Source organism: Copadichromis virginalis, linkage group LG2 (genome assembly GCF_057382275.1).
Source record: "Copadichromis virginalis isolate Kocher_CV1m ecotype Utaka linkage group LG2, C_Virginalis_male_GT1.1, whole genome shotgun sequence".
In the NCBI taxonomy this organism is placed as follows: domain Eukaryota; kingdom Metazoa; phylum Chordata; class Actinopteri; order Cichliformes; family Cichlidae; genus Copadichromis; species Copadichromis virginalis.
This window is the reverse complement of record NC_140619.1, coordinates 7,129,582-7,140,114: the sequence shown is the minus strand read 5'-3', so window position 1 is coordinate 7,140,114 and position 10,533 is coordinate 7,129,582. Positions and strand designations below refer to the sequence as shown.

Genomic DNA, 10,533 nt, shown 5'->3' with positions numbered 1-10,533 from the left:
TTTTTGGGGAAAAAAAAGTTTTTACTTTTTAGATATCACATGACATTGGAAGGCCAAACATGTAAAACTGATCTTTGATGGCAAACATTTACTTCAACTCTTCACCAAGGAACAGTTTGAAGTCAAGGAACTTGAGTGGTTTCTTCCCCCAAAACTGCAAGTCACTGCTATACTGAAGCCATGAGTTGGTGATTGCCAGATCAAAAAAATAGAGAACTGCACATGCTGTCAATTTCCGAGTGCGAGAGACCATCCTATAGAAACTCAACATTCGGTCGACAAGGTCCACACCACCTATGTTGGTATTGTACTCAGCAATTGCCAGTGGCCTTGGCACCTGGACAAAACTTTTGTTTTTCTTGGACCATCCTATGTGTGTGTCCTGAGGTTGATTGCCATAGGCAGAGGATGCCATGACAACTGGCTTGTTGTCCAACCACTTAATGACAGCAAGTTCAAGAGGACTTCGTCTGAGTACCATCTCTGATGCTCCTCTTTCTTTCTTCTTGAAGGCCTTATTCCCTATGATCTTCTTCATCAGACAACTCAAGATCCTTGTTTCCCTCAACAAACTGCAATAAATTTCTTTCTGCTTCTAAAAAGGACTCCTTTTCTGGTCATTTAAAAGAAACAGAACAAAATGGAGGAAATGACTGCAAAAGTCCACTACGGAGGACATTTAGGAGGATATGTAACATGCTCTGTAAAGGAGAATTTCCTTTATTATTGTAAGTATATTTTGCTGTTAACATTTAGTGAATATTTAAACATTATATTGTATTAAAGATTAAATATTTAAACTTTTACTTGCAATAAAATACTCAAGGTTATCAAAATTGTTAACTAAATAACTGGATGGAAGTATAGTTCAAACTGCTTTGTAAATAAAAAAAATATATATATAAAAAAACAGTCATATCAGTAAAAGCTGATATTTAGTTGCGTTTATAGCAGTGCCTGTTCATATGTCATATGTAAATTATAGCGGTCCACTATTTATGCAAAAGTAGAAGGATATAAACTTTGGTTTTATGTGCAATTTGCAGACAGCAAATAATTAGTTTCAGACTGATTTTAAAGGCAAGCGCACTCAGTTATCCAGGTAACAACTTCTCTGATTATGTATTCATTAAAAATTAAACTATAACCAAGCTAATTCAAAAAGTGGTTTAATTATTGTGTGTATTGCATGCAGTTAGTACTTCCCAACACAAGTCTTTAGTCACTAAGAACAGATTACAAATGGTTCATATGATTAAATGCCTTGGGTAACCTGTGTGTCTGAACATATATGAAGATAGCAAAATAAAAAAAGGAAAAAAATAAAACAAGATCTTATCCTTTATGCGTGCATTTGCTACACAGGCCCAGCTGACTTAATAAAGCGATTTTACGTTCAAACATGCCAAACCGGTTTTGAATTTAGTAATCAGAAGATTATTGTACTCTTCGGTTCCCCGTACATTTTACGCGTCACTGCCTTCGCGGCTTCTGATTGGTCTGTTTCAATCCTCGCGGGCTACTTGAACTGAGAGAAAGCTGCAGTCTCTACAGGTTTCTGTGTAAATGGATCGAGGTTAGCTCCCTTGTTTCCAGGTTTGTAGTGAATTCGAAACTCGTGCGTTATGGCGACTTAAATTCTTGTCTTCCGACTGTAGCCATTGTACCACCAATTGTGCATGTCTTGTTTTTGTCTGCTTTGTTTTAGCACGGGGATTCCAAGTGTGGTTACCATCTCAACAGCTTAGTTTTGATTGTGAACAATTCTTTAAGCTTCCTCGGCAAGGTAGACGCTAATGATAACCTCGCTATAATATCCATATACTTGATCCCTTTATCCACGCATCATATTTGAGGGCTCATTTCACTAGTTAACAAGTACTCAACAATTGTAGTTAAGCTAGCGGAAGGCAGGCTGGAGTTGGAGGGCAACATGTCAGGCGCTAACAGAGCACAGGGAAGCGCGGCTAGTGACTACCAGAATCAGGAAAATGTACTGCAGAGACTCAGAGGCTCGCTTAAAGCCCGACCTGTGGCGACTGAAAACCAAGAAAACCTTCCTCCGAAGCAAGCCGCCAACAGAACCGTGCTAGGAGCCCTGCAGAACAACCAGAGGAACAAATCCCAAGTCGGCGGAAAGCAGGTAACAATGCTAACTGGTAGCTGCTTAGCTGGTGCTGCGCTTTGCTGTTGACTACATGTTTTGGAGCCAATACATTTTACCATGTCCCTGCTTGTTAAAAAAATACTTGATGCTTTTATTATTTCTTAAAACTTAATATTTACAAACTCACGAACGTAGGTGTGTGTGTGTGTACGCCCCGTTCCCACCAATTGACCGCCATTTTAATATCAACATTAAGGTGAAGTCAGTCATGTAGTTGGCTGCTTAAAACAACAAACATGCCTTCTTGAGGGTGCTTTATTAACGTTTCCCTCCCGTCAGCGGATGTAACAATTGAGTATTAACATTGAACCTGACTAGTGTAATATCATCTGAATGTTCTCAGTCAAGTGCAGCACACTTAGTGTTGTAATGAAAAGTCTTCATCTAACCACTAAGTTGAGCAGCATGTATGCCCTTGGATGGTGTTGCTGTCAGATCTAATCTAACAAAGTTTCTATTCTGTGGGCCATGTCTGAATATTTCTTTGCTTCCAGGATTCAACACAATCCTTGTCTTGTAAAAATGAAGACTTTGGGAAAAGCTGCTTTGATAAACCACTGGCCAAGCAACCCGCTTTCCAGATCCATATTGATGAGCCTGATGGAGCCTGTGTCAAGAAGCCACTGCAAGCAGTTGAGAGTATCAAAGCCAAGCCCACAGTTGAACAATCCCCACTGGAGATCAGTGCTGTGGCACGGCTCCGGCAGCCCCTTGCCACTATTGAAATTCCATCAGCGATGGATGTCAGCTTTGGTGGGTTTAAAGGAAATGACGCTAGCAACTGTTACTCTGATCTGGGTTTTTACTGTTTACTAAATATAAAACTCTTCTCAGATTCTCCAATGGACATGTCTGTGGTTGAGGGGGAGGAAAAACCAGTGAATGTAAATGAGGCCCCAGAATATGCAGCTGAAATTCACAGCTATCTGAGGGAGATGGAGGTGAGAAATTAGCATACGAAGTGCTAAAGCAAAAAGCATATGAGAATTTTCTGGCAGTGCTGCCATCTTAGACATGTCCCCTGGCAACATTTTTCAACCTAAACCTGTTGATGGTTATCTGATCCTGTTTGCAAACTGGCTCTTTATAACTAGATTGTCACCCCACAGGTGAAAACCAGGCCTAAAGCTGGCTACATGAAGAAGCAGCCTGACATCACAAACAGCATGCGAGCCATTCTGGTTGATTGGCTGGTCGAAGTTGGCGAAGAGTACAAGCTCCAGAATGAGACACTTTATCTGGCTGTTAACTACATTGATCGCTTCCTTTCCTCAATGTCTGTCCTAAGAGGCAAACTTCAGCTGGTTGGCACTGCAGCTATGCTGCTAGCTTCGTATGTACCTCTTTGCATGTCAGATTCTACAAATGTTCAAAGCCCACTACTTTGCAAACATTACATTTGTTCCTTTTGAATGTTATGCAGGAAATTTGAAGAGATCTACCCACCAGAGGTGGCAGAGTTTGTTTACATCACAGACGACACCTACACAAAGAAGCAAGTGTTAAGAATGGAGCATCTGGTGCTTAAAGTGCTCTCATTTGACCTGGCAGCACCAACAATAAACCAGTTTCTCACTCAGTACTTCCTGCAGCATGCTGTTACCAAACAAGTGGAGAGCTTGGCAATGGTGGGCATGAGATTTCTGTAGTCTGAAAGTGATGTCTTAAGTGCATTGTCTAAACATTTGTTGTTGTTTTTCATCTTCAGTACCTTGGTGAGCTCAGCCTGGTTGATTCAGACCCCTTCTTGAAATACTTGCCATCGCAGACAGCAGCTGCGGCCTACATTCTGGCTAACACCACAGTGACTGGTGCCTCATGGGTGAGCTCTATAGACTTGTACAAATGGGCAACTAGGAGGTATTGGTCTATATGTAGGTGGAAATGCCAATGGTGTCCAGCAGCACAGCCAATAACTCAGAGCTTGCATCTACTCTTAACTGTTGTTTAAAGTTAAACTTGTCCAAGTTTATGCAAGCTTTAGTTTAGTGTGTGGGGAAATGTATTTGTATATTTGAAGACACAAACTGACCAAAGTTGTGCTCCTTAGCCCAAGTCCTTGAACGAGATGACTGGCTACTCTCTGGAAGATCTGATGCCGTGCATTGAGGATCTTCACCGCATATACCTCAATGCCCCTCAGCATGCACAGCAGTCTGTCCGGGAGAAGTACAAGGGCACAAAGTAAGTCAGCAGATTTGTTTGAAAACTTCATGGGGAGTCTTTGTTTACATTTGGAACAGTCTGGGTTTCTTTATTTGTGCTAAAGCACTAAACCCTTGTCTCTTCCACAGGTACCATGAAGTCTCAAGCATCAATGCACCAACTAAACTGCAGCTGAACTGACTACTTCATTCCCTTCTATCCATGTTGTACTCCCCTGTCACTTAATGATGTGTGCCACAATATCAAATGCCCTGCTCTTTTTGGAGTAGCACTAGGTATTTTAGATGTTTTTGACTTTTTTTTTTTTGTGATTTTTATATTGTAAAGTCTAAGATTCATGCCACACTACAGTTATTGGCAAAATCAAGAAGTTTTAATCAGACAAATTATAGGCTTTATAGCACTGTTGGGCTACTTGGCTCCTCAGTGTTGCTAATTGACCTGCACATGTACCTAAACCCACAGAACAGATTGTGGCCTCAATTTTTTTTTTTTTTTTTTTTTCTAGCTTAGTTTCCTAAGCAAGGGTGCAGGGTTGCCTAGTTTTTTTTTTTTTTTAGTTTTTTTTAAGAGGTGTAACCTTGGACCATTTGGCCTAATGGGATGCAGATTAAAGTGTAGTTTGTCTGTCATTGAGTCATTTGATTACATTGGTGTCTTGAAAGCTTTTTTGGGACATCTTCTGCACTGTTAAACTATGGCTCTTGTAAATAAAATTCTTTTAAATACATTTTCTGATGCTTTATCAACACCCTAGACTCAAGAGGGCAGCAGAGGACAAGTTCTTAAAAGCTTACATCAGCTTAGGAATGTGAGCCCTGGTTGTTTGTATAAGGCTAAACTAATTTCTGGGTATCCAAAATGGGATTTCTGTTTGAATTGAGGACAAAGTGCCATTGAGGAGTGGTAATTATGGGAAAGGTAAAGTCAGTTGGTTCTTTAAACCAGTAAGGTTTTCCTGTGCAGCCTTTCTTACAACAGGATAAGTATGGTTTTGAAATATCAAAAGCCCCTCAAGGCATTTAAGGTTCTGTTCAACAAGGGAAGGGGAAAATAAGGACACACACCCCGTGTTTGGAGTTTTTGTTTCAAACAATGCTTTTCCACTTGTCATTCAACAACGGCTTGATTTTTATCTGAACGCAGCCAATAGCATTGAAGGTATTGCACGCTCCCCCTCGTGATAAATTGGGAGGCTGGCTTTGTGCAAGGAGTCTGACAGAGGGGAAGTGGAGCCCAGCCGCAGAAAGGATTTTCATCTCAGAAGCATGGACCGCTCAAAAAGCATGCACTCTCTCAGCAGGTTTCCTTTATTACTGACTGCACGCACTTGTGACTAACGGGAGGATTTAACCATGGAAACTGATGGGAATTCTATAACATAGCCTAAACGGCTGGATACCTGGCTGAATGATGACTCGTGCAGCTACGGCATAACATCTGTTTAACTCCTAAGATCTAACTTTGTTAAAGACCATTTTTGGTAGTGTAAAGAGTGGCTTGCTGCTTAACCCCATGCCTGCCCCCAGAAGATTTGTTGTGGCGTCCACGTCGCTGCCGCTGGCACTGGGCTGGGGCTGGAACCTGAGCTTGTACGTGGGGATGCTTCTCGGTCTCCTGATGCTCATGATGCTTCTCCTCTGGATGCTTCTCAAACAGCTCAGGAACTCTGTGGCAAAATCGATGCTGCAGCCCGTTCGCTCTTTTAGACAGCCTTGCTTTGAACAGAGGTTGGAGCGTGTGTTGTGAAATATGGGACAAATCTGCCAAAACACTGCCAGGACTGAGGCATGTTGGCGTACTTGATTGTGCCTTTGCAGAACTGTGTAAGAAAATTACTTTAAAAATGATCTGTTATGGACTCGTGCTGAAACTGCGTCACAAATAATAAAAGCTCATGATTTTATTCATAGAAACCCGTTTGTTCTTTTACCAGCTTTATATGTTGCTTATTTTCAGATAAGCGTGAAGCAGGGAGCCTTATCTGTGTTCTCCTTCAGTAATTAAAATTACCGCTAATTTTATGCAAGAGCTATTAAGTGTATTTACACAGCCATAGCCCAAACATCTAAACTGCTGAGTAAAAGCAGAAGCCAAGATTAAATCTGCATCCTGATCCATGCTGATTAAAGCAGTGCATTCAGTAGGCCAATTTGCACTCATCTCATTTTCGTGAATTGGCAGGAGGAATATTAAGGATTTCTGCTGATGAAATATATAAAAGGTGCTATGCCACCTTTATTTTTAAGTATTGTACATATCAAGGGGCAAAGTGTCATGAGATTTAAGGTGAGAAAGCTAATATCAACTAAAAGAACTCACAGGGTTAATGCCATTTAACATTTCCCAGGGATGTAAAAGTGGCCAATACACCTGATCTATTGACCACAGATACAACAACAACAACAACAACAACAACAATCTTTATTTATAGAGCACATTTAAAAGCTTTGGGCATACCAAAGTGCTTTACATAAAACAATAAAAGGTTCAAACAGATAGGAAGCTATTTTACTGCCAAGTGTGGAGTCCACTTTTCCACTTATTGAAGGACATGTTTATGTCCTGATGGGAGTGATCTTTTGCAGGATGACATAAGGGATCACTGAATTATCTGATGCATATCAAAATAATGTGCACACTATGGCTTTCCTGATCGCCAGATTTCATACAGCACCAGATAGATGCTCAACACAAACATTAAATCATCAAATGCATAAATATCTTTCGGAAGAAAGACTTTCATCTCTTCAGTTCAGCTCCAGGAACAGAGTCAATGCCAAGATAATTTGTGTTGGGTTTTCCTTTAATTTGCCATTTACCTGTGGTTCTTACTGTGTTTTATTTTTATTCCTCTTCAGTCATTAGTCAGAGGAGGTCATGCAGGCTTTGAATGATTGAATAGTCCCAAAAGGATCAATATCCTGTTAACCTAGAGGGGAGCATGTTCATAACACAATGGCAGCTGATTTCCTTATACTTCAACACAATAATGAAAACACCCATTATTCATATGTAGTGTACCTGTGTGATGCAAGTTATTTCTTGCAAATCATTGTTGCCAGAAATAATATTGTTAAGATTTCTCAAGATCTGTAAATATTTGCATTCCTACATTAACTTTATATTTAAAAGTCAACTAATTTGGAGGTTTTCTTACATCTTTGACTAGAAATAAACAGAAAGGGGTAGCATGGCTAATCCAGCTGCCAAAACTACTAAAGGTCACTTACGCAGATGTGATGGATGTAGAAATTTTTCAATGTGGCTCTCTGCAAGAAAGCAAAGAAGCATAGTGTTCCAAGGTGTCAAGCTGTTTCTGTGAATACTTTCTCTAAGACATGTCTGAAAACACTTCGCCACCTCTCAGCTAATTTCACACCAGTGAATCTTAAGGGATTTTTCTTCAGCAGATTCGTGCACGGGTTATTTCAAAATAATAACAGTTTGTTTATCTGCTCACTCCAGCTGTAACTCAGAGCTCTGCCAGCTCTGATTTATTTTGCACATGTGCTTTTGAGCTTAAAATTCTCCTTTGGTTACAATACTATGATCTCTTTATTTGCAATATATCGTAAAAAAAAAAAAAAAAAACCTTAGTGCAAATCAATCTGAATCCTGAAAAAGTCAAAAGCAGCAGCATCTGCGGTGTAGGTTCCTGTAGAGTCTATGCTGCAGACAACAGAGAGTTAGACTATGACCACGAAATAATCAAAGCATCTGATCTGATGAAGATGAAGAATTCTGCTGAAAAGAGCAACAAAACTGCTGAATCGGACTCATCTTCTGAGACCAGAGATACACTTTTTAAATAGAGACGTGTTCAAAACACCTGCTTGGCAATAATAATAAAATATAAACCAAGGTAAACTCTGATCAAAACACTAACCATTTTATGGACAAAGATTTTGTTCTTTTTGGTATTTTTAACATTTGGGTTGGAAAAAAATTAATAAAATTCATTACCTGTAAAATGGGTAGGCTAGCATTTTTTAATTTTCAGTGAATATTCAAGTGTTGTTTTCTTGATTTTATTAATAAATTTCTAAATTTACTTATTTTGCATTTATCCTCGAAAAAGACGCGTTTTCTATATAAACAATATATTCTAAAATGCTGCTAATCTGACATGCTTACATAGTTTTATGCTGTAGTTTAAGCGCAAAGCTAAAGTCAATCCTAATAAAATATATTTATTATCAGAAATATTAGCTGGAGTTTTATGTACTTTACATCTTTGATTATTGGAAATTAACTATGTATATAGTCAGCCCCCTACCCCCAACCCCCAAAAAGCTAAAAAATAAAAATAAAATAAAGATTACATTTCATGAATATTTGTCTAAATTAAGTCTGCTCTCAAACACGACAGTAGTCTATTTGTTCCCTAATCGCAAATGTTGCATCTAGCACAACATTTATTCACTGGCTTCATACACAAGAGCTGTGGATGGTTTCCTCTTAGTAGAGGCAGTTTATCTGCTCTTTTAATATATTATGATGAACGTTCCTGAAAAGGTATAAGACACAAGTTGAACCTGGCCTCAGCAAAGCTGTAATTTGTGGAAAGTAGTAAACATGTGATCTATGGTGACCCTTTGATTGATGATAGACCTTATTGTCGGTCATTCAGTACTGCATATATTGAGTTGTAGACACAGAGCTCTGTAACACAGCTGTCGCATGGCACACCGCTCATGAATGAAAATCTCTCAGTGATTTGGTTTTAAAGCTGACAACTTGGGAAGGGCAATGGGAAGAAACTGCTGACTTTTGGTTTCACTTCCCAGCAGTTTGCAGGATCACTGATTTAGATGATAAATAATCAATAGATGTTTTCTCATATAAAAACAAATAGATTTTAATACATAAATGTCATATATGATTTTAGAAAGTGCAATTTAAAAAACAAGGTTAACTCACTAACTTTGGTTTTAACATGATTTTCCTGCCACACAAATTGTGCCAAACATTGTGCACATTTGTCTCACCTAAATGTTTCTGATCAAACAAACATGAAAATAGTTTTAATATAAGACAAAGATAACACACGTTAAATGCTTTAAAAAAAAAACTATCCAAACTATCTGGCACTGTTGCATTGCTCCCTAAACCAATAAGTGGTTGTGCCACCCTTGGCAGGAAGAACTGCAATCAAGCATTTGTGATAACAGGGAATCAATGATGAACACTGATCTTAACTGAGACAAGTGAGGTCTGGAGTTCTTTGGATGATGTTTTGGGTTCTTTTGTGACCTCTTACATCAGTTGTTGATGTGCTCTTGGAGAAATCTTGTTAGACTTTAGTAATTTTGTTACTGTTCCAGTTTTTTTTTTTCCATTTGTTGATAATGGTTCATTGTGATTAGCTGGAATGCAAACCTTGTAACTTTTTCCAGACTGTCAAGGACTTTGCTTCTCAGCTGTTTCTTTAGATGGTCTCATGATGTGTTGCTTTTTGAGAGCTGAAACTAGAGTCCAAACATTTTGATTAATCTCAGTTAACTCATGATTTAACAAAGGCGACCTTTACTTTTTCACACAGGGCCAGAAAGGTTTGGATAGCTTATTTTCTCTTAAAAGAAATGAAATCATCATTTAAAAAATTGCAATTGGTATGAACTGGCATTACTAGAATTTGTTTGATGATCACAGTGACAAATGTGTGAAAAAGATAAGAATTCAGGAAGCAGCAAATACTTTTTCATGGCAATGTTTGATGTTTTTTTGGACTAGTCTTCAACTTACAGACAGTATGACCAAGTATGTCTCCTTATGTAAGCTTCTTTTTAAGTACATATGTATCATTAATCACTAACTGTCTGAATTTAACCACAACAGCAGTGATTTCTGTATGACTTGACTTGTTTTATTTTTTTTTATTTTTTTACATTAATCTTTAAAATTCAGAAAATTAGTTAGGTTACAGGCAGAAAAAAAAGACTTATTAGTTATTAGTTATTGCACATATTAATAGATATAGTGTTACTGCATATTTTAACACTTTGCAAATGAAAAAATTGCAATTTGTCTTATTTAGGCTTAGATTAATTATAGTCGTTAAACACAGCTAATGACATCAATGTTTTTAAGACAGCCAATGTCATCCATCACATTGTCATTGGTAGGAAATTATAGGAAAATCCCTTGCAGACTTGTGTGTATATATATATGTGTGTGTTACAGTTGTGTGTTACTGG

The 10,533-nt window shown here is 38.4% G+C and overlaps 1 protein-coding gene across 2 annotated transcripts; it reads left to right on the top strand.

The window, feature by feature from the left end:
- Window positions 1-1,485: 1,485 nt before the first annotated feature.
- ccna2 (cyclin A2) lies at window positions 1,486-5,063 on the top strand. Of its 2 annotated transcripts, XM_085469420.1 has the most exons (10): window positions 1,486-1,596; window positions 1,709-1,786; window positions 1,896-2,143; window positions 2,662-2,920; window positions 3,002-3,108; window positions 3,277-3,500; window positions 3,591-3,795; window positions 3,876-3,989; window positions 4,218-4,351; window positions 4,462-5,063. In XM_085469420.1, exons 3-10 carry the CDS (start codon window positions 1,934-1,936, stop codon window positions 4,511-4,513), a joined length of 1,305 nt encoding a protein of 434 aa, XP_085325546.1. In that variant the 5' UTR covers window positions 1,486-1,596; window positions 1,709-1,786; window positions 1,896-1,933; the 3' UTR covers window positions 4,514-5,063. The 2 variants fall into 2 exon arrangements, with proteins under 2 accessions (XP_085325546.1, XP_085325536.1); XM_085469410.1 differs by having other exon boundaries at window positions 1,709-2,143.
- The last annotated feature ends 5,470 nt before the right edge of the window (window positions 5,064-10,533 follow it).

Coding starts and splice junctions, on each gene's coding strand:
- ccna2 (XM_085469420.1), top strand. CDS start 1,934: ATGTCAGGCGCTAACAGAGCACAGGGAAGCGCGGCTAGTGACTACCAG. Junction 2,921..3,001: donor AGCGATGGATGTCAGCTTTG/GTGGGTTTAAAG, acceptor AACTCTTCTCAG/ATTCTCCAATGGACATGTCT. Junction 3,109..3,276: donor GCTATCTGAGGGAGATGGAG/GTGAGAAATTAG, acceptor GTCACCCCACAG/GTGAAAACCAGGCCTAAAGC.